We start from the raw sequence: 24,603 nt of genomic DNA, 5'->3' as shown, positions 1-24,603 counted from the left end.
TGTCTTTTTACTCATTATCCATTTTGACAGGCTTGAATGAACTGAAGAAGCGCTGTGGTTGTGAGAGCTTGGCCTTCAGTTGATATTCAGTATCACTGTAGAAGACCATACGGGCTTTCCTGGGTCGTACCGGTTCAGCAGAGTTGACAACAGTGTCGTCTTGGGATGTTTTGAAGGGCGTTTCTGTATTTCCATACTGCTAATGATGCTGCACTACCTTTAGCTTGTCACATGGCCAGTGTGGATTTATTGTGCTACTGGCAATGCCTCTGTCTTATGTCTGGTTCATTTACGGGAATGCACGTGTGTTTTCCTAAGGACTTGCTGCATTGTTATGAATGGTCACTAGTTGTTTTCTCACTGTCTCATTAGCCAGTTTCAGTGGGTGCAGGTTTGTTAGAACAGTCCTGCTGTACTTGTTTGCTTGGGTTCCTTAGGTAGTCATTATGGTCAAGGGCCATAAATAGCCATAGTTTCATTACTGTGAAGGTGGAGAATGGTACCTTGGGCAAAAACCTTAAACCTTACAAAGGTCCATATCCACATTTTTCTTTCTTACATGACTTTCCTGCCTCTCTTTGCCCTGAAGAATTAAGCAGGCTGTTTGTGTCACTGGCCTTTAAGACAGATCTCTGTTCTGATTGGCTGCCCTGTATTGAGCCTTATTCAAAAAGCAGTCCAGGCTGAAACACATCTTCTAACTTTAACATGAATGGGTGGGTCTAAAGAGCTATACCCTGAATAAACAGACACATGTAAAAGGCATTGTTTCTTCTGACATCACAAAAATAATAGATTGAAAACGACCTGTTTTTGCAGATTAATGAGCATATATGAGCTGTAAGTTTAGTAGGTAAGCATGTTTACATGCTCTTATTTCAGAAACACTGAGGAGATTCTGTTTTCCATTATATGGGTCCTGTGTAAAGTGGGGTGTATCATAAAAAAAAGAAAGGCTTTTGAGAAAAGCACTTGCGATGCTCATTAGCGTAGGCATCCTTTATATAAGCTTAATGCTTGACTTTAGAATGGATTAGAATCACCTGTTCTACTCCAAAGCTCGATAGATAGGTGGGTGTTGCAGCTTCGCAAAACTAAATGGCTTCATTTTGCATTAATTATAGAAGATAGAATGTGTGGCATCTGCTGCGTTGAGCGCAAGCTCCATTTTAAACCAGATGCCTGAGGCACTTTCTTAGCATTTGGTAAACAAAAGCATGAATTGATGCATAATCGGTTAATTAATTAGTGTCTTTAAAAGCACTTTCGTAAGTCAGAAAAGGTTTTTTGAGCAGAGGAGTAGAGATCACAGAGGAACTGGCCCTGCAGTGCTGCCTGTCATGCTGTGAATAAGTCTTTTGTGGTCTTTGCACTTGACCTGTACTGTGTGAAACCTTAATGCAGAGGTGGAGGGTTTGGAAGGGAAAATGTGAGTGTTGTGCAGCAGACAAGTCCATTGAGCTGAAGTGGACTTTGGGGTTGCTGGACAGGGGCAGACAAGTGAATTCACTGTGAATTGTAGCAGCAAGGTTGAATTGCTGCTAACCAGAGCACCAAAACGGAAGAACGGTACAGAACATGCCTGTTTAACCAAATGCAGGGTTTAGTTTTAAATTTCAGGACTGCAGTTTAATGACCGCTTCTCATCAGTGAGAAATAGACCCGTGCATTTTTAATGAAACCCCTTCAGTTCAATTTAATTTTATTCGCATTGTGCATTTACAAGATGCGTTTACGGTTAATCATCAGCAACAGGCTATACTTTATGTTTTCTGTGCTCTTTCACGACTGATTTAACATTTCATTTCATTACAGTTCATTTCACTTCAGTTCAATTAGAGGACTGTGCAAAAGTCAGAGGCCACCATTCACTTCATTTCATTTCCAAAAATGAAGTACAAATTATTCATTTTCTCACAAGGTATTTCTGAGGAGATTAGATATGAGATAATCCACTTGCATGAGGAAGGAGGATGTCAAAAGAAAATAAGAGGGAAAAAAAAACAGGAGTTTTAAAACTGAAGTTACAGAAAAAAGATTCAGAGAAAATGGGAGTGCTAACCACTGCGCAGCACCTGGTAGACCACCAAAACTGTCCCCCATCAGATGAACAGCATTTAAAGCTTTCCTCTTCTAAAGAGAGGGGAAGATCAAGCTGCTTTAGATCTGAAGACATCCACAGGTGTTTCTGTCCATCCTTCCCCTGTGAGAGGACAACTCAGCATTATGAGTCTGAAAGGATGTGTAGCTGTCAAGAAGAACCTCACTGAGAAAAGATAGACAAAAAAGGAAGAAAGCTTGCAAATCAAACAAACAGGCTGATGGTCTTCTCTAAACAATGGACTGACCACCCCAGTGTCCACACCTCAACATCACTGAATGTGTTTGGGATGACTTGGATTGTGAGAAGCAGAAAATGCAACCAACTTCTAAGACTGAACTTTGGAAAAAAACATCCCTGCAGATTTTTTGAAAAAAATGAGAACAGACCCCAAAAAGAATGGGAGCAGTGAAAAAGGCAAAGAGAGGACACAGTAAGGCCACCAAGTGGTCACACAGAACATGAATAAAATCTTCTGGGCAAAGAAGCCAATTCACTTGCATGGAGAAGGAGACGAGAAAATACTTTGCTTCAGGTAATTTTGCTTCACATTGAGTTAATTGCAGTGAACTAAAACAAACACAAACCAATAGAAATAGAGACAATAGTCTCTTCTTTCTGGGGAAAAATAAAAAAAACTAAATAGAGAAACCGCTTCTCATTTAACATAATGTTGCTTGTCGCTCACAGTTGCAAAAAAGTTAATAAAAATAGAAAATAAAATCTAGTAACTATGTAATGTTAGCTGTTCACCAAACTATACTTTGCCTCTAGAATCACATCAGAACAACCTGTACTGGATTGATTTTTTTAAGACTTAATATATTTCCATTTTTTTTCCCCTGTTGCTGAAAAATGAATAACCTGTACTTAACGCTCCCAAATGTAATGGGAGTTTGACTGGACGTTAAATAAAGTAAGTGTGGTCTCTGACTTTTGAACAGTTTTGTACATTGTCACTGTACATTTGCACAAGTATAGCATGAAGTCTTGCAATGCATTTGTGGTCAACCCTGGGCAAAGGTCTGTATTTTATCACATTTAACTGACTGTATGCTATCTAACCTTATTCCGATTGTCCATTTGAGCTAAATTCAGTTCAGTTCAAGTTTACTGACATTATGCATTTACGCAAGGATGATGCTGAGACTTGGTGCGCTGGTGGCAAACCGTGACCATCACTGAAGTTCAACTCGAGATGGATTTTGTGTTTTACCCCGATTGATGTTTATTTATGGTTAAACTGGGTTCTTTACGTATTAAATTCTGATCTTTACATCTCAAGCCAACACCCTGAGTAAAGGTCACATTATACACACCAGCACCACAGGATTATGTATGAAGATAATTATTTAACCCATTGAAATCCCATGCTTATTACATACTAAGGTTTATTATTCAGTAACTACAGAGACTTCAATGCAAACTGGCTGAGCTACTCTTAGGTTATAGAAATATGTAATGAAATTTTGTATGCATGCAGGCCCTGGCCTTTTAGAAGGTAAGCTCACTCTGGATTAGGAACACCATTTGGCTCGATTCAGCCTCATAATTGGACCATTGGCTGAGCTGGGTGTGGTAAAGCAGGGGAACACATTCCGTGCAACATCCAGGACAGGGATTAAAAACTATAACTGCTTATTTGCTTCATCCTTAATTCACACAGACAAATTCTTACTGTGTGAAATCTTTCTCAGGGGTAAGGGGGGGCGGCTGTGGTTAAAATTGTTGATTTTGGGTAGCTCGTTTGTCGTCTCTTGACTAATTAAAAAGACATTTGAGTTTCTTCTGTGGTGCGGTGTCAACATGAGAGAAGGGCCCCCCAGCTGGTATGAACACACAGATAACTGTACTGAAATGATTAGTGCTCGCTTCTTAAAGCTCTGAGAGTTTGCGTATGTGCGTCTGTTCAAATCAGAGCTACAGCGAAGCTTTAACTGTCGGGGTCCTGACCCAGATCAAGACTTAATGCGCACAAATACAGATGTCATCCCTGTTAAGAGCTCTTTCACTTAAGAGTGTGTGTGCTCGAAAAGGGTGAGCTATAAGCCGGGTTGGCTGATATTGGCAGCAATTGGCTCTCGAGAGCACATCTCCTTGGCCTAGAGAGACAGACACCTATAATGAAGAGAAGCCTAGCAGGCCATTTCATAAACAGTTGGAATTTTAGCTAACAGTTAGTGATGTCATTACACAGATTTGTAGTGCTATTACTGAGCATTTATGGAGTTACAGACGTCTCAGTTATACAAGCCAATAATTTCCAGTCTGAGTACCACATGCACTGCACATTTTCAGCTCAATTTCAATTCAGTTTATTTCAATTTAGTTTAGTTTGGTTCAGTTTAAATTAGTTTAATTGAGTTTGATTTGATTTGGTTCAGTTTGGTTCAATCAGTTCGTTTAATTTCAATTCAGTTTAGCCCATTTCAATGGGTTCAGTTTAATTCAGTGCAATTTCAGGTCAATTCCTATACTGTTCAGTCAGTGTGGTGTTGTGGTTTAGGGGGCTAACAATTCAGACTACTAAAACATTAGATGATATAGTTTGATATTTATATATTATGTATTTATTTGTATAATTAATATTTGTAGTTACACAGTGCTTTACTAACTGATTGCCGTTTCTCAGTTAACACACTTTCTAATAGTCAAAAGAAACTCTCAGTCTTAAACAATATACCGCTGCTTTTGGAACAAAACCTTGTATCTCCATTTGTTTTTCAGTTTTTGACATAATTTGAAAATACCCATAGTTCTATATACTGTGAGTAAATTCCATGATGAGTGGACCAAAAAGAAAAGACCTAAAATTACTTGGGGAAAAAAAGTCTGGTTCAATTGACTTACATTAAAAGTAGAATTTTTTATCCCTTCTCCTATAAAGTTAAAATTTTGAAGATACAAAGTTTTGATCTGACAACAGCGATATTGCAGCACTGGGGGCTTTGCTCTTTTAGTTTCTGTTAATTACCACTTTTTGTTCTTATTTTTAAATTAGTTATCTTCTTTAAAAAATTATCGTTATGCAATAAAGTTAGATTTAGGTGCATTTTATATGTTTTTAACACCTATCTCAATGGTAATGTTCTGGTTTACAAGTCCAGTCTCTGTCGTTATCATAAGAGTGTGTCTTGTTGCACAACTGTTTAAGGTTTGGATCGAAAATGATCACCAGTATCATCACTGATAGTATTAACACCATGGGTTGCTGATTATATGGGTAGACTCATATACTGATCAGATCTTCTACATAATTGTGAGTAAGTGTAGGTGGTTGGCCATTGTAGATTAAACAGATAGGTCTTCATATTAGATGAGTAGGAGGCTGCGTCTTCAGAGGAGTTAATAAGCTAACACTAGTGCTAACTGGGGTAGCGTTAAGGCCAATTTATAGTCTAGGTGACAAGTGTTGCTCGACAAATAAAATACTGTGGTCGACAGACGTCACAACGCTGTAGGCTTTCATAGTCCTTAAAGCTTTTGTGTTTTGTAGTAGCATTATCGCATACAGTAAGTTTGAAACTAAACTGACTGGTTTAAGTGCTCCAACTAGTAGATGGTCTCAATAAAGTCTCAAAGTATTGTTGGTAAACGTTCTGACCGTGGATAGAAAGCAGTTATTTTCATGTTTTCCCTGCTCTATTAGATGCCAGATATTTAGTTAGAAGCATTTAGCTCTGCTTTATTTGAGCTAACTTACTTCAGGACTAGGATGAAGCCCACCACAAAAACCACTGTGACATGTGACCCTTATTTCCTTCATCTTTATTTCATCCAGACAAATTATTGCTGTGTGAATCCTGACTCAGACCCTGATGTTGGATGAGAGGGCCTGGCTCGCAGTCTCTGTTCTAGTTTATCCCAAGGGTGTTTGATAGAGTTGAGGTCAGAACTCTGTGTGGGCCAGTCAAATTCTTCCATACCAAACTCACCCAGCCAGGCCATTATGGACCTTGCTTTGTGTACTGGGGTTCAGTCATACTGAAACAGAAAAGGGTCTTCCCCAAACTGTTCCCACAAAGTTGGAAGCATACAATTGTCCAAAATATCTTGGTTTGCTGAGGCAGTAAGATTTCCCTGGAACTAAGGGATCTAGGCCAACCCCTGAAAAACAAACCCATGCCATTATCCCTCCTCCACCAAACTTTACAGTTGACAATGCAGTCAGGCTGGTAATGTTCTCCTGGCATTCCCCAAACCCAGGCTCATCCATCAGACTGTCAGATAGAGAGTGGTGATTCATCAGTACAAAGCCCTACAAAAACCCAAAAACCTTATATGTTAAATAGACCCAATAAATCATTGTAACACAGCCTACTTTAACTTTTTCTGAAGGGAAGGTGAGCATGTGTCTGCCCAATTAGCATGCAGAATACAATACATACAACAAAGCAGAGATATTCAGAGCTAGAGTACTGAATTGTTAACCATGCTGTAGTGTTGAAGAAGCACATCATGCAACAGAACTTGGATTGTGCCTACCTCTTTCCATTGATCTGTGTCTTACTCATCCATTTTGACAGGTTTGAATGAACTGAAGAAGCGCTGTGGTTGTGAGAGCTTGGCCTTCAGTTGATATTCAGTATCACTGTAGAAGACCATATGGACTTTCCTGGGTCGTACCGGTTCAGCACAGTTTACAGGAATGCATGCATGTTTTCCTAAGGACTTGCTGCATTGTTATGAGTGGTCACTAGTTGTTTTCTCACCATCTCATTAGCCAGTTTCAGTGGGTGCAGGTTTGTTAGAACAGTCCTGCTGTACTTGTTTGCTTGGGTTCCTTAGGTAGTCATTATGGTCAAGGGTCATAAATAGCCATAGTTTCATTACTGTGAAAGTGGAGAATGGTACCTTGGGCAAAAACCTTAAACCTTATAAAGGTCCATATCCACATTTTTCTTTCTTACATGACTTTCCTGCCTCTCTTTGCCCTGTAGAATTAAGCAGGCTGTTTGTGTCACTGGCCTTTAAGACAGATCTCTGTTCTGATTGGCTGCCCTGTATTGAGCCTCATTCAAAAAGCAGTCCAGGCTGAAACATATCTTCTAACTTTAACATGACTGGGTGGGGCTAAAAAGCTATACCCTGAATAGACGGACACATGTAAATGCATGGTTTCTTCTGACATCACAAAAAACACCACTGTGACATGTGACCCTTATTTCCTTCATCTTTAATTCATCCAGACAAATTTGCTGTGTGAATCCTGGCTTAGAGGCCTTACCCTATAAGGCAAGTGGTCCAAACTTTTGATTTCGAGTAGCTTGTTTGTAATCTCTTCAGCAATTAAAAAGGCACGTTTGAGCCTCTTCTACGACGTGGCATCAACATGAGAGAAGGGCCCTCAAGCCTGCCTGGCCATGCTCGTAGGAGCCCTTCTCCGGGGGTGGGAACACAGGGTGCCACACACTCTTAAACTCCCACCAATCCTCCAAGAGTCACTCTGAGTGAAAGTGGTGCCCAGTGGGTGTGGCTCTTCTACGGAGGGCGCTGGGAGAGGAGGCTGGAGAGGCTTTTTGGCCTTAACTGTGCTCTAACTACTCAGCCCAGTGAAACTGTGGACGACACCAAGACCTCAGGTGTTAATCTCCTGTTTGTCATGCACGGTCGAGCTCAGGTTAGGGTTGAGTGCTGGTTATTTAAAACTGGAAAGAATAGTTGGACAAAAAAATGTTTACGATTTTCCTCTTCGCCAAATGTAAGACATGTTTTTTTGTCTGAAGTTGGCTTGTTTAGTTGAGCGCTGGAGCTGCATGAGTGATGGAAGCTCGTAACCCACCAATTAGCGCTGTGCAAAATGCATGACTAAATTAACATTTGCAGGGTAGGAAAACCACAAAGAAACTGTATTTAAGTGAGAGGACTTTGTCAAAATTGTACTCGATTAAAACATATGGATGTGTGGACGCATAATATGGAGAAACTTATCAACATTTAAATGTAATCAAGCATATAAAAGTAAAGAGTAAACGGAATAAGGACCCATATCCTACATTGTTCTTGTATTTTATTTTTCTCTGTCATCCACTTATGGATGACTGCTCATGGAGTTTTATAGACCAAAAAGATAATTCATAATTGATTTGATCATTACCACGAATTCAACAGGCCATTTTTGTTATTGTGGCTTTAATATGAAATGTAAATAAATGATCTAACTGGCTCCCCTCTTATGTGCCTCATTTGAAAAGCAGTCTTTTTGGTAGACAACAAGGCTAAACTACTGTAAGCTAAATAGATGGATATATGCAAATGCTTAAGGTTTTGTAACATCATGAAACAGTTCATTCAGATCTTATTAGCATACATTAGCATTGTTGTGGGCATTTCCATTTTGCGCTGATGTAAATTTGACTAGATGCTTTAGCAATAACAATAAATTGAAATGCACAGGAATACAACTGGATCGCGAGAGACAAAGAGAAACAGCTCATGGCCTTTGAGATTTGCAGATCTTCCAAACTAAAGCTAAGGCACAGTAACAAAGTACACTTACTATGCCTACAACTTTCTACCCCTGCGAAAGTGCCTTGACAAAACAGACAAAATTATGGCTCATAGCCAAAAACAGTAGTAGATGCCACATTAACGAATTCTGAATTTTGTTTGTACTTTTGGCTGTTTTTACACATAACAGTTTTTCACAGTGTCAGAAACTGTGAAGCAAGTGTATTTGATATTACACATTTGATATCTCACCACAGTTTGAAGCAAGTGTGAGATTATTCAGTCTGTAGAAGGCTAATTAATGAGCTACAAGCTTTCAGTACTTGTTAACATCATAGCTCCAATGCAAAACTACAGAAGCGAACTACTGCAGCAAATACACCAAAATGTTGGTCCACCTAACAGCTCTGACCTGCCTAAGCATGGACTCTACAAGACCTGTGAAGGTGCCCTGTGGTATCTGGCACCAAGCAGTAGATCCTTTAGGTCCAGTAAGTTGTGAGGTGCCACCGCCGCAGATCGGAAGTCAAGTCAAGTCAAAGTTTACTTATGTAGTGCTTTTTAACATGTGTTGTCACAAAGCAGCTTTACAGAAAAAAATCCAGGGCCGAGCCCCCATGAGCAAGCCAGAGGAGACAATGACAAGGGGTAACTCCCCAAGAACAAGAGGAAGAAACCTTGAGAGGAACCAAGACTCAAAAGGGGAACCCATCCTCCTCAGTTTGACCCCAGATAGCAAACAATAACAGCAGAGAAAAAGGCTCTCTACTTGTTCCAGCACATCCCTGATCACAGATCACTGATTAGAATGAGATACAGGGAATTGGGAGGCCAGGGCAACACGTAGACCTCTTTGTCGTGTTCTTCAAACAATTCCTGAACAGTGTGTGCAGTCGGGCAGGGTGTATTACCCTGCTGACAGAGGCCACTGCCACTGGGGAAAACCTTTACAACGGAGGGGTGAACCTGATCCACAACAGTTGTTTGCTATCCGGTGTCGACCAGAGGAGGATGGGTTCCCCTTTTGAGTCTTGGTTCCTCTCAAAGTCTCTTCCTGTTGCTCTTAGGCAGTTTTTTCCTTGTCACTGTCACCGTTGATGATGCTCATGGAGGCTCCGACACAGATTTCTTTTCTGTAAAGCTGCTTTATGACAACCCCTGTTGTAAAAAAAGGCTATATAAATAAACTTTGACTTGACTTGACTTGACTTAGGTTTTCATGCCTGCCCTTAGAGTCTAATATATACATCACAGACTTTGGAATTCAGCTGTGTAATGAAATAATTAACATTATTCGATTCATCCATTGGTGCTCATAGTGTTTTCAATTGTCAATGTGTGATATTTTACCAAATTATTCCTTCAATGTTAACAGCATGTAGATGTAAATGGCATCCTTATATGTTTCTTTATTCCCCTCCTTTTTATTACATAGTGCAGCAGTTTTGTTTGCAGCAGGAATCAGTTAGGGTCCATTTGTCAGGTGCTCTACATTTGTGTAAAGGTCTGCTCGCTTAAAAGTCTGCTTGGTGTCTGTTTTTTTTTTCTTCCACTTACACAAGCTGAGATTTCATTTGTGCTTCACAGTTTCTTGGCTACTGTTTGCAGTGGAGAGATTTGTGAAGTAATTTTACTTTTGGAAATTCTGCTTCTCTCTTTTCATTCTCACCAAAAATAAACACCCATTGTTCCAGAACATGATATAGACTTTCTTCTTCAAAAACATAAAAGCTCTGGGAAAAAAGTGATTATTAGTGACACAAACACACACGTTAACTTTCGTAACACATTTCAAAGCAAATACACGATCAAACTCCTCCGCACAGTTAATCCCTATGTGCCTTACTGACCAGAGACTCACTCCTCTGAGTGATTTGGGCCAAAAAAAGGCTGAACTGCCAGGAGCTGACAGATGTCAAAAAATGACATCAGCGTCTCTGAGTGCCTTTTTCGAGATGACGAGCGATATATGCCTCAGGATCCCTCAATCTCTTCCTCTTAATTCTCTTTCTCCATTCTCTATGGCAAAAAGACACACAACACATAGCACATATGTCCAAACATGCCTTCTAATTAGTGAACGCAGTCTTGTTACATCTAATGTAAAGCTTTCTCAGCAGGGTAGAGGCTGTTACTGCAGTAGAGGGGAGACAAACTCCCTATTAAAGTGCCCACATCATGTAAAACCCAATATTCCTTGTTTTTTTCTGGAATAATTTACATTTCAAAACATACCTTTCTCCGTCTCCCCAGTCTATAGAGCCCATATGGCAAAGCTGTGCTGCAAAAACAGCTTGTTTTTAACTCACAGTTTCTGTGATGTCACAAAATTTTTTTATTACATTTACATATATGCCCTGCGATGGACTGGCGACCTGTCCAGGGTGTATCCTGCCTTCCGCCCGAAGACTGCTGGGATAGGCTCCAGCATCCCCCCGCGACCCTGACGGAGAAGCGGCTTAGAAAATGGATGGATGGATGGATGGATTTACATATATACACCTATACAGGCGACAGCAGTTTAACCCTGCCCACTCACATGGAGGTCATAAGGTCCTTTTGAGTCTTTCAATCCACGTTGTTTTTTAAAGGAGGCAATATATAGCAACTAATCAGAACAGAGATCATTTACAATCATAATAATCATTATAATAATAATCAGTATTAATAATATAATATAATACACTAATAATCAGTATTAAGATATTTTGTAAAAATTTTTCAGTGAATTTAGTCCAAACTGAATGCGTCATGTCAGTCATTTTTGATACTGCAGAACTACAGAGCCTTCAAAACCAACGGTCAGAGCTACTGTTAGGTTATACACGTGTATAATAAATCTGTGGGCCTGGCCTTTTAAGGGGTTAACTTGCTTTCAGTCTATCATTTGCTAACCTTAACTTGCCAAATCAGGTTAATGGTAAAGTGAGCTAATAATACTGCTCATGTAGTTCAAAGCTTATTCTCAGAATGCTTCGTTTTCATGTTATCATTAAATGGTTCTCATTTAGGAATATAACTCTGGATCTCTGTGTCGGTTTGTGAACTTATTGCCTTTTTCAGTGCTCACAAGTTTGCGAGAGCAGGGAGATGAGAAGAGTGGCGTGTGCCATTAGCGTGCCGCAGTGAGTCATTGATTGGCGCTGGTTGTTTGCAAACTTTGGAGTTCGAACAATGGATGTTGTCTAAGCATAATTACAGACTGCCTGTTCTCCACAATGCAGCGCTGCATTGTTGCATCTTTGGGCTGTGATGTCACAATGCATTTTTACACCCGTGGAGATTTTGTGGTAAAATAATTTTAAAAAGTCTTTTTTTGTTACATAATTAGTCAGTAAAAAGCGCCATCTATCGCAAACGAGCGTGAATTGGAATGTGTAGGAGAGAGCCGATCTGTGAAGTTCGGTTCTGCCTCGTTGCTGTTAGTTTTCATCAAGGCTTGGGGAAATAAAGCACTTAGTGCTTAAACACAATGAAACGCCGCGCAACCTCCAAGCTTTTGATGCGTCAGCCGGCTGCCTCCCCTCTGCCACTTTCTCCCTTTATTTGGGGTTTAATACGAATGCTGAAAGCTCTTTGGAGAGAGAGAGAGCATGTGTGAGGGAGAGAGCGAGAGAGAGAGAGAATGAGGGAGCTTATCATCCAGAACAAAAGGTGGCTCACTAATAGAAAAAGTTCACTAACGGAGCAGAGGGTGTTGGAAGGGAGGAGGGATGCTGTAGCGTAATCCAGCAGGCTGCGCAGCCACATTAGCACTGTGGCTTATCATGTTACTGAATAGAGAAAAGAAGAGACTGGAGAAGACACATGCGCTGAAAGCCATCAACTGTCCATTGCAGTAAACATTGTTTGTTGCGGCAGTTTTGAAAAATCAACAAAAGCAGCGTGTAGAAGTTGAAAACATCGCTGTTAAGTAGGGACATGCATGGATACTCAAATACTCGGTTAACCGCACAAGGTGCCAGCATTCGAATGCTAAACTCACTGTTCAGGAATTTGTTATGTGTCTTAAAGAACAGAGAAACTATACAGGCTGAGAAAAGGAAACAGTGATTTCATGTGCTGACAAGAGTGACCATCTTTCGAGCTGGTACTTACCAAACATGAGTGATTGAACATGAGCACGTCATCAAGGGCATGGCTGAGAAGGCAAAGATAGCATGGCTGATGCTATGATGGCACTGCTTTATTGTTAATTAAGTTACCTTGGAAAAGCCAACTTAATTTTCTTCATAATCTTCTGTTCTTTGTAATCTTCTTCTTCTTATTTTATGCTCAAAAACTAAAATGTTTCTCATGCTGCAGTTTTAGAGCTTTTTTTTGTTATAACCACAAACCTGGCAGGAAGGTAGGACCTCTACTCGATTAGTGATCCGACGTATGGTTTTCGTAAAGCAATCGTTCAAAGATGTTTTTTTAGGAACTAAAAGGCCAAATGTTCACAACATTCGAGTCTAACTGCAACAAGTGATGTCACAATGCGCATCTCTCACACAGACACTTTAAAGTAACACTGAATTTAAGGTGGCACTGAATTTAAGGTATAAGAAAATTTAAGGTGGCAGTCGATTTTAGGTAGCACAGGATTTAAGGCGGCAGTGTATTTAAGATATTGGTACATTTGAGGTGGTAATGAATTTAAGGTGGCAATAGATATAAGGTAACAGTTTAAGTTAGCACCTAGCAAAACCTTACCTGGAATACTGTAGCAACCACCCAGCAACATCTAAGCAACACTTGAACAATTATGAACATTCTTTGACCATTTTAACGTCTTAAAGTCATTTTAAAGTAGTTTTTTCACAAACTTTCCCTTTCTAGTCGCTCTAGTTAACGTCAGCCAGATCCAGAAACTATGAAAGTACACTTTTTGCCAATCACAGTGCACCTTTATCTGAAGCCCACCTCTAAATACTGATCATCTCATCATAGCTTAGCAACCATAACTAGGCCTGTGCAGGCCAATAACCTTTCAGAGTTTAGTAAAAAGCTTTAATATTTTGTGCAGAATTCTTTAATTGTGTCTGATATCCCAGAGGTTTGCCAGTTTCCTAACCTAAAACCCATTTGGTCCTTCAAAACATTTAAAACCGAGTACTTTTGTACTTTAACTTAACTTAATAGAGTACTGGTTTACTAAGGATATCTCTACTTTCACTCAAAGCATTGGATTGGTGGAAACCACTGAATGTTATACGTGTATGCAGTGGTTGACTGTAACTAAATAAATGTAATTAGTTACTGTACTTAAGTAGTTTTTTCATGTATCTGTACTTTACTGTAGTTTTTCCATTTTGGGCGACTTTTTCTTTCACTCCACTACAATTCAAAGTCAAATATCTTACTTTTTACTCCACTACGTTATGTGAAACCTGATGTTCCTTTTGGCTTATGTGTGTATAAAAAAAAATCAGGGCCCAGCGGTCACTTTGTTTTGAGCTGGTTTTGACCTGTTGGTCATACCGACCCAGTGCAGCACACGGTTCAACGTCAGCGCAGCAGCGTAAAATTTTGGGAGAGTCTGTTCAACATAAATGATGAACTAACCTAACTTTGTGTAAATAGAGCACAATATAGAAATATGTCCACATATGCAGTCGAGACTGACGCGGCTTTTTTCTGAATTTATACAAACACCATTTCATTTTATAGTAAATTAGTTTGCGCTGGTTTATGTTTATGAACAGACGCCTACAGATCAACATAGTAAAGGAGCTCATCTGTGATCCTGAGTTTAAAGCCAGTTTTTATTGAACTTAAACTTGGAACTAAGTTGTAAATAAATCTGAACCTGAAACTTTGCTTGTGTGTAAAAAGTGATTTCAGAGCCACTCGGTTCTCCCTGATGGAAACTGTTTACCTTCAGTGTTTTGTGCTTCTGATCATTTTAATAGACGTCAGCGTCACTAATTAATGACGTTCTATTAAAAGACTGGTTTAGCAAGAGAGACGCTGGAGGACTTTCACCTGAAATGAGTTCATGAAGCCAGTCTGGTTATAAAAATGATAACAGGACATCAGAGCCAGAATTACTCTTTTAGTACTTTTACTTTCAATACTTATACTTTAGTACTTTTACTCAGGTCTAAAGGGAGGAATATTTTACCTTGGGCATCTACTTTAACTGAAGTACATGATTCGTGTATTTCATCCACCACTGGATTTGTGGACTCCACCACTGGACGTTACACTTGTATGGAAGAGACATTTCAATAAGATGAAGACATTTAGTTCAATGTTATTGATGTTTAATGGCTGTGTAAAATATGGTAATGATTGTAATTCTCTGCTGACACGTTTGAAGACTGACTGGATGTTAGTAATGCTGTTTTAAAGCTAGTGTGACCTCCTGTCTCTTCTAATGAGGAAGGTCATGCAGTTGTCTGTGCTTCTTGCTTCTTCTCTAACTAATGAATATACATTTGTTATTTTCTTTTCAAGAACAACTTGAGGACGACAAATTGCACAGTAATGGAGGTGAAGCACTGTCACATTTTAACTCTTCCTCTCTGAGAGTCTGTCTGCATCTTCGTCATCTTCATTGCATAATAAAAGTCTCCTGTCACACTGTCACCATTACCATCATGTTCAGACACAGTGTGGAGCAGTTTGGCTGAACAGGAACGCATTTCCTCCGTTTCCTTTCTTCACTTCTGTCTCTGTTTTGTTGTGATAGATGCTGTCTGACTTCTCCTCACTGTTGACCCTCCATGTGACTCATGGTATCAGACTCACACTCCTTCACCGTCCTTCGCTTCTCTTCTCTCTGCTGTTGTCTCTTCTTCTTTCTTTTATTCCGGTATTTCTGTTCTATTTCATACTTCTCTACCTCTTTCTTCCTTTGTTTTCTTCTCTACATTTCTTCTCTCTTTTCACTTTTCTTTTCTCTCTTGTTGTCTCCTTTCTATTTCACATCTTTTTTCTTACCTTTTTTCCCTTCTCTACTTTTTTATTCCTTTTTTCTTTTCTCTTCTGTTCTGTTCTCTCATTTCCTCTTCTATTTGCTTCTTTTATACTGTTTTTAACATGTAGTTTCCTTTTCAACTTTTTAAAAATTTCCCTTCTCTTTTCTTTTCTTCTCAATTTATTTTTTGTTGTTTTCTGTACTTTTTCTGATTTTTTTCTTTTCCTCTCTTCTCTTCCTTACTCCTCTTCTCTTCTCTTCTCTTTTTTCACTTTTTCTTTTTTGTTCTTTTTTCTTCTCTTCTGTACTTTTTCTTCTTTTCTTATCCCTTCTTCACTTCTCTACATTACTTATCTTCTTCTCTGCTCTTTACAAAATGTTTGTTTCTCTTCTCTATTTTTCTATTTATTGCAGTTTACTTCTTTTATGCTGTTTTCTACATTTCATTTTCTCTTCCATTTCCTTTCATTCTCATGTTTTTCTTTTTTCTTCTCTTCTGTAATTTCTCTTCTTTTCTTCTCTCTTCTTTACTCTTCTTCTCTTCTCTTCTCTTCTCTTCTCTTCTCTTCTCTTCTCTTCTCTTCACAATCCACTGCTTGTTTGTTCCTTCCTTTTGCCTATTATAAGAGATATTTTCTATTTATTTACTTAATTAATCACTATAAAATGTTCTGATATACCCTGGGTTCCCTGATTTATGCAGGTACCAGCAGTAACCAGCCCAAACAGGACTGGTCCATCCAGTGGCCTACGTCTGAGTCTGGTAAAGAGAACACGCCTGTGGGCGCCCCAGAGCCTGGCCAGTGGGTTCGTCTGCAGCTCACTCAAAGCCCCAAACTGCAGTCATCCCGCTACAGCCAGCACCTGTGCCACAGCCCGCAGGCCCTGGCCCCACCCTTCTACTCCCTCCACCCTCACCCCCAGGCAGACCGGCTTACAGTGGACTCCCATCCGGGCCTGCTGTCCTCTGGTCTGGACACAGGTCACCGTTCCCTTCCCCCGTCCCCCAGGCAGAGGCACTTTGCCCACATGCCTCCGCGGACTCCCCTGGTGGTGAACACAATGACCCCTCCGGGCACGCCTCCGATCCGACGCAGGAACAGGCTGAAAGCTCCCGGCACCCCGCCGCCCTCCAGCCGCAAACTCATTCACCTTCTGCCCGGCTTCACCGCCCTCCACCGCAGCAAGTCGCATGAGTTTCAGCTGGGTAACCGGGTGGACGACGCCCAGACACCCAGGTTAGTGCCTTAGCACTGTGTACTTTTATATCCCTGTCTTAAAGTGATAGTTTGGTGAAAAGTCTAATTTATGCAATGTTTCCCTGAATAGTTAATCATCCAAAAAACGTCTTGGACGGGAGACATAGCTCACTGTAGGCGGTTATAATGTTGAACGACCACTAAATCACATATGTAAAGAATATAAAATGATAACAGTAAAACAATTAAAATTAATGAAGTCATTATAAAGAGTTGCAAAGCAACCAATCACATGAACAACATAGAACTTCTTGTAGTTTACAGAGCCTTCAGTTTGACAGAAACAGCTGCTGAGCCCAGCACCAAAAATAACCATTCTAGGGTTTAGTTCATACTTTGTGTTTACTGGGAATAAATGGTGTTTGGTGAAGTTACTTCACAGTGAGTCTGATGACCATGACTGCCGTGTTCTTTGAGCAGAGGTTAATGTATTTGTGAATAAACTATGTGAGGAATTGGATGTCAGCTTGCTTTGACGGCAGGATTGGCCCGAAAAGTTTCTGCTATGGAAGGGAGCGGGACTAATAATGCAGATTTTCGTCAGGAGTGGGATGACATCTTGTGAGAGTGGGACTGAAAAAGCAGTCCAGCATAGGCCTCTAGTTTGCAGCCGAAGCCAAGTGGTATATTGATACAGTGGTAGTGATAACCATTTATTTACTTTTTATTTACAATCTACTACTAACTATTTATTTACTCTCTCCATCTTCATCATGGTAAATCTTAAACTGTTTTTTGGGCTCTTTTTTGGGTTATAAAACACTCTGCATGTACCTCTCCACCATGAATACATACGTATGTCTCAAAACTATTGTATGTCTCACACCTCATGGAGTGTTTTGCAGCTGAATCTGTTCACTGTATTGATATTTGTTTCATAGCTTCTAAATTAATTTTAAATAGAATAATCAAGTATACTATCCAAAAAGTGTCAAGTGGTGCAATCACACATTATTAAAAGATATTATATAAAGTATATTATATTCAACTAATGAAAACATGTATAAAAGACACTTCATACTTGGGCATCCAATACTGTTTCCTTTTCTATACAAGACAAATAAATAGGTTTAAGGACTGAAGTTTAAGATGCGATTAAACTGATTTATCTGCAACAATCAATCAAAAGTATTGTTGCTGCTGATATGCAGAAATGAAGCATTTTTGTTCTTTTAATGATGTAAAAAAAGTCAAGCTTCTGAGAAAAAAGTCAAGATTTACATTTTGACGTCAACAGGAAAATCTTCAGGAAATTAAAACATTTACAGATTTATTAGTTGGTATACTATATTGCCAAATAAGGTTTACTATATTGCCAAAAGTATTCACTCATCTGCCTTCACACACATGAACTTGAATGACATCTCATTCTTAATCCATAGGGTTTAATATTATGTCGGCCCACCCTTTGCAGCTATAACAGCTTCATCTCTTCTGGGAAAGTTTTCCACAAGGGTTAGGAGTGTGTTCATGGGAATTTTTGTTCTTCCAGAAGCGCATTTGTGAGGTCAGACACTGATGTTGGATGAGAAGGCCTGGCTCGCATTCTCCGCTCTAATTCATCCCAAAGGTGTTCTTTCGAGCTGAGGTCAGGACTCTTTGCAGGCCAGTCAATTTCTTCCACACCAAATTCGCTCATCTATGTCTTTATGGACCTGCTTTGTGCACTGGTGCGCAGTCATGTTGGAACAGGAAGGGGCCGTCCCCAAACTGTTCCATCAAAGTTGGGAGCATGAAATTGTCCAAGATCTCTTGGTGCTGATCCACTTAAAGTTCCTTTCACTGGAACTAAGGGGCCGAGCCCAACTCCTGAAAAACAACCCCACACCATAATTCCCCCTCCACCAAACTTTACGCTTGGCACAATGCAGTCAGACAAGTACCGTTCTCCTGGCAACCACCAAACCCAGAGTCATTGGATTGCCAGATGGAGAAGCGTGATTCATCACTCCAGAGAACACGTCTCCATTGATCTAGAGACCAGTGGTGGTGCTTTACACCACTGCATTCGACGCTTTTCATTGCGCTTGGAGATGTAAGGCTTGGATGCTGCTCCTCAGCCTGGAAACCCATTCCATGAAGCTCTCTATGCTGTTCTTGAGCTGAAGATTGGAGGTCTGTAGTGATTGACTCTGCAGAAAGTTGGCAACCTCTGTGCACTATGCATGCCTCAGCTGACCCTGCGCTGTCATTTTACATGGCTGACCACTTCGTGGCTGAGCTGCTGTCACTCCCAATCATTTCCACTGACGGTTGACTGTGAAATATTTAGTAGTGAGGAAATTTCACGACTGGACTTGTTCCACAGGTGGCGTCCGATCACGGTACCACGCTGGAATTCACTGAGCTCCTGAGAGCGACCCATTCTTTCACTAATGTCTGTAGAAGCAGTCTGCAGGACTAGGTGCTTGGTTTTATACACCTGTGGCCAAGGAAGTGATTGGAACACCTGAATTCAATTATTTGGATGGGTGAGTGAATACTTTTGGAAATATAGTATATGTATGTGAAAGGGTTAACTTTCCTTTGGCCTGTCTCTTCCCCAGTGACTAACATGTATTAATAAAATCAGACTCTGCTGAGGGTGCAAGGGTGTCTGCCCTTTGTGCATACTGTGTGGCTATTGTTCCTCTTTCATTCTGCAAACCACTTGCACTTTTGACTTTGACTGGATTTTGATGTTGAACTGAGCACATCCAGAGATGGAGAAAAACAACTCCATGTATGGACAAGCAGGTTACGACCTATGTTAGAATGTGGTCGGGCCCTTCCTGGCTGCCTGCGAGCACGTGGGACGGGCTCTCTGTGTTTATAAAAGAGGGGACTTCCCCTTCTTCTGTGTGCTTTCTGCTGAATAAATCACTCATCTCTCTACGAGAGTGTTTGTTCATCATTGCATCGAGAGCGCTCTGTCTTGGGACTTAGCGGGATTTGCCGAGCTGGTTTATCGCTTCATTCTCTGGTTTCTGAGGGAGAACACTGTCCAAGGAGACCCTTCCTAACAGTAGGTCAGTAATACCCCCAGTAGAAAGTGAAGCGGGAAGATCTCTTGGTTACTCCCTCTACCAACCTCTGGACAAACATTCTGGAAAACACATTTAGCATGACTAACAATACTAACCTCCACCTCATACAATATAAGGTAGTTCACAGAGAACACTACACTGGGCAAAGGCTCTATAAAATGGCAATAATAGACTCTGAAAAATGTATACACTGTTCACTAAACACTACTGACAGTTACATACATGGTATTGCACACCAGTCAATAACTTCTGGCAACTTGTTATAAATCAACAAACTCCATTGTTAAAGCAGCCCATCTCCCCATCCCCATCACTCTGTCTGTTAGGTGACACATCATCAGTGCATCTAAACAAGGAAGAAAACAGAACTCTCTTGGTGGCGCTAACCATCGCTAAAAAATTTTTTCTGACAAACTGGAAAACAAGAAAAAAGCCCACCATCAATCAATGGAAGACCCTTCTAACAAAACACATAGCAATGGAAAAAATCTCAGTGTCTATCAAAAACAAATCTCACGAATACAAAAAACATGGTCAACACTTAATAACATTCTACAACCACCTTAACTTCCATCGGCTTTGACTAACCTATGGTGCCTCTTTCTGAATGTCCCAGGTCTCAGACAAGCACCTACACACACACACACACACACACACACACACACAAAACTAAATTTATATGGCAGGTATAACAAATAGCTAAAGCTTTTTTTTTGTTTTGCTTTTTTTCTCCCAGTTTCTTCCATTTTTTTCCTCCTTTATTGCCCCTTGTAATTTTTGTTTGCTCGTATGTTTGCAATTTGTTGCAATGGCACTCTACACAATGGCAGCATATACAAAAAGAAATTTGCTATTTGTTATTACTGGGCTTTCTGACACTGGTTTTATTGATTGTTCTTAGTGGTCAGATATGTGTAACGGGGAGCGAGGTAGTGGACACGTGCAGAGGTAAGCGACTTTTATTGAGGGCAAATCCAGGGTCATGGTCAAGACGGTCCAAAGTCATAGAGCCAATACGGATAGATCGTGGGGCAGACATGACATAAACCAGAATCAAACTAACTAGACAGACAGAGATTGAAACAACGCAAACATCAAACAAAGACCGACACAAAGGCCAAACACAGGGCTTAAATACACAGGGATAACGAGGGTCAGGTGAAAACAAGCAGGGGCGGAGTTACAAAACAAGGGGCTGGACGAAACCAAAACAAACGCACATGGACAGGACTAGGAGGGGCCAATCGTGACAATATGTTAGAAACATTGGCATGTGCAGGCCTGTTGTGAGTGTGTACATATAGGGTGTGTACAGCACATTGGTGTGTGTGTGCGTTAAGATCACGTTTTCCTGTGGATGTATGTCACCTCATACAGTAAGTGAGATTGTTTGAGTGCTGAGGTTTTAGTGGAGTCTTTAAGCAGTGAAGTGGATCAAATGGCATTAGTGCATTGATTACCGGTCTCATCACTGTGATCCAGAGCAGAGCTTCTCCAGGCCCTCTAATCACTAGCTCTGCTCTGAATAAGCCTGGAGATGTGCAAATTCAATCAGGATGGAGCTCCTCCATGCGACGCTGTTAGACTCGATTGGGGACTTGCAGGGCTCGTTTGAGACTTTTCTGGTTTACCTATAGGCTTCTGGTAAGCAGACACTGGTGCATGTGTCATGTGTAGCTTCAAACAGATGTCATATCACGGTCATGCTAGCCTGGATCTTAGTTGTATTTGCGGAGGAGTAGAATATATTAGCTGTGTTCTACTTGTGGTCCTTCCACATGAAATCACTGCAACTCAGTACCAGCTCTGGAAGAGAGACGGGGCAGTGTTATTTTGGAGATGCTGTTTACTTGTTTCACTTGCTTTTGTCAGATTGTAAACTTTAAATAGCAAATCAGCATGGAAATCTCCATGGAAACCATTGGAAAACATTTAGAAAACGTTACTTGATTTAATTATGGTTGCTACTCGTTTTACATTATTATTCCCTTTTTTTATTCTTATTTTTCTGCCAGACATTTGCCGTGTACCTTGTCCTGCAGTCAAGAAATCTTGTCAAGAAATCAACACTGTTCTAACTCCAGATTGTGTAATTTGGGCTTGTATACAGCTTTTTCATCAGATGCATGGTTTTCGTACAATCTTTGATAAATTCAATTATTTAAGATTAAGATTAAGATTAAGGGATCCTTATTAGTCCCATCATGGGGTAATTTCACCTCCACATTTAACCCATCCGTGCAGTGAAACACCACATACACACTAGTGAGCACACACACTCGGGGGCAGTGAGCACAGTTGCCCGGAGCGGTGGGCAGCCACAGGTTCCATAACCTTCAGCCCGCGACTGCACACAATTTTTCCCATGTGAATAAATGGGGTGAAAAATTGCACAACCATCTACTGTACTTCTACTTTACTGAAAGACACTGTTTCTCATATACTATCTCGGGACAGGTCCTGAGCATGAATTCAATATTTTTCTGACCCGCCCTTATCTGTTTGTCATTTTTTTCCATCCCTTGTTTTTCCCCATAGAGTCCCATTAATTTTCGCCACCACACAAACTCTATTACTTTGTTGCCCTACAGCCACCAAACTACATGTACTCGCTAAGGGTAGGACCTCAAACTCTTCTGCACAGCCACACGGACCTGCACTGTGTCATTTTTTCATCCCTCAGTCCTCTCATAGACTCCCCTTCAATTTCACCCAAAACCCAGCCATGTTTTTTCCTTTGCCCAACAGACACCAAAATACACCAAAATACATGTGCTAACTCTGTGCAGGCCCCCAATCTCTAATCCACATCCTCACTGACCTGTACTCCTCTATGTGTTGATTTTTCATCCCTCGTTCCTCTCATTCATTTTCACCCACAAACAAGACATATACTTTCCTTTGACTGACAGCCACCACAATGCATGTACTAACTCTGGGCAGGCACCCAGTCTCTAATCCACAGCCACACTGACCTGTATTCCTCTGTCACTTTTTCATCTCTCTTCCTCATATAGACTTCCATTCATTTTCGACAACAAGTAGCTAACATTTGGCAACTCCCTATGAAGAACTAAATACACACCCACTACACCATGGCATCTGGATAGCAGCAGTTTAGCAACTGCATGGGATACCATAGCAATTGCCTAGCAACACCTCAGCAACCACCTGGGATACCAGAGTAACCACCTAGCAACAACCTAGCAGGAGTGGGAACCACTCTTTCAGGAAATGCACGTTTCTAGTTTAACTCATAAACTGCAAGCTATTGTTCTGCAACTATCATAAAAGATTCTATTAAATTTTGAAATGTTACTAAAATATTTCAGAATTATTATTAATGTTAGCCTATGTTTATGTTACCAGTGGCACAAATCAAATCGGATTTTTTACCTTAATTTGACACGGGTGTTTTCAGATCTGAGCCACATATAGTCCTAGATGGAGTAAATGTCTGATTTGGGTATGTACAATCTCAAAGGACCTATATTCTACATTTGTCTTGTATTTTACTTATGACAGTTATATGGTTTTATGTACAAAACCAGTCATAATTCTTTTTACATTACCACTTTCAAACATCTTATTTTCATTTGGAATTAAAAAGGCTGTTTTCGATTGCTGTGCCTATAAGACTGATATGTGTGCAGAGATTATTATTCTGAGCTGTTCTGTATTGTTCTGTTATTGTTCTGAGCTGTTCTGTATTGTTCTGTTATTGTTCTGAGCTGTTCTGTATTGTTCTGTTATTGTTCTGAGCTGTTCTGTATTGTTCTGTTATTGTTCTGAGCTGTTCTGTGTTGTTCGGTTATTGTTCTGAGCTGTTCTGTGTTGTTCGGTTATTGTTCTGAGCTGTTCTGTATTGTTCTGTTATTGTTCTGAGCTGTTCTGTATTGTGCCTCATTCCTGTGTTGTACCTTAGGTGGGCTGAAACAGTTTTTATAACTTCAGTGTGAATGGGTGGGGCTAAACACTTGTAGGCTGAAGAAGCTAAAATATTTAAATGTGAAATCACACAAACGGTGCAATCAACATTCAGTCAAAACAGGCAATTGCAAGTTAGTTTCCATGTGTGGATTGTATGGTCTGGGGAGTGAATCTAACAGTGTTTACAGGCTACATCAAACTAAAAAAGTGAGGAAAATTCAGTTTTTCATGATATGCGGAAATTTTTTCCACTTTGATCTTAATTACATAGCGCTTGCAGTGTGATGTTGCCCTTGCAGGCCTTTGCAGCTAAAGGTGTGAATTTAATGTAATTTAAATTTTCCCTTGTCAGGGGGGAATTTTTAAATTCAGTAATCTCAAAATAACTGCTTTAATCCATGTGTCCAACAACTAAATTTAGTATGGAAAAATTCCACAGAATTTGTTGTGATTGGTGAAAATTTGTAACACCAGGGAGCGAGGAGGCGGACGCATATGCGGAGATAAGCGACTTTTATTTAGGACAAATTCAGGGTCGTAGTCGAGACAGTCCAGGTTTAGATATCCAACACGAAGCGCACGAGAGTCAGACATGATGAAATCTCAAAACAGACAATCAAATCCAAGAGAACAACAGTACAAGCAAAGCACATCAATCCATCATTACAAACAACAAAGACCAGCCACAACTAGTGGCAAACACAGGGCTTAAATAATCACATGGTAAATGAGGAACACAGGTGGAAACAAATCGGGTGGAGTCACAGAACGAAGGGGCTGGACTCAAAACAAAAACACATGGGCTAAACCAAAACTCGAACACATGGACAGGACTGGGAGGGGCCAATCGTGAGAAAATTGTGATGAAATTTTGCACAGTTATACCATAGATGAACATCTAACAGTATATATTTCATTAATTTGATCTTTTGT

General features: G+C 40.3%; 1 protein-coding gene across 3 annotated transcripts in view; it reads left to right on the top strand.

Annotated features, from left to right (window-relative positions):
* The window catches only part of ksr2 (kinase suppressor of ras 2), a 168,192-nt gene that overhangs the window by 32,295 nt on the left and 111,294 nt on the right, over positions 1-24,603 (top strand). For all 3 annotated transcript variants that reach the window (XM_017705064.2, XM_017705063.2, XM_037531480.1), the window contains exons 4-5: positions 14,993-15,028; positions 16,159-16,693. In XM_017705064.2, coding sequence (XP_017560553.1) covers positions 14,993-15,028; positions 16,159-16,693 — 571 coding nt within the window. The remainder of the gene's footprint in view (positions 1-14,992; positions 15,029-16,158; positions 16,694-24,603) is intronic.

The sequence above is a fragment of the Pygocentrus nattereri genome, chromosome 20 (genome assembly GCF_015220715.1).
Source record: "Pygocentrus nattereri isolate fPygNat1 chromosome 20, fPygNat1.pri, whole genome shotgun sequence".
NCBI lineage: Eukaryota > Metazoa > Chordata > Actinopteri > Characiformes > Serrasalmidae > Pygocentrus > Pygocentrus nattereri.
The sequence above is the reverse complement of the archived record's forward strand: the minus strand, read 5'-3'. Positions and strand labels throughout refer to the sequence as shown.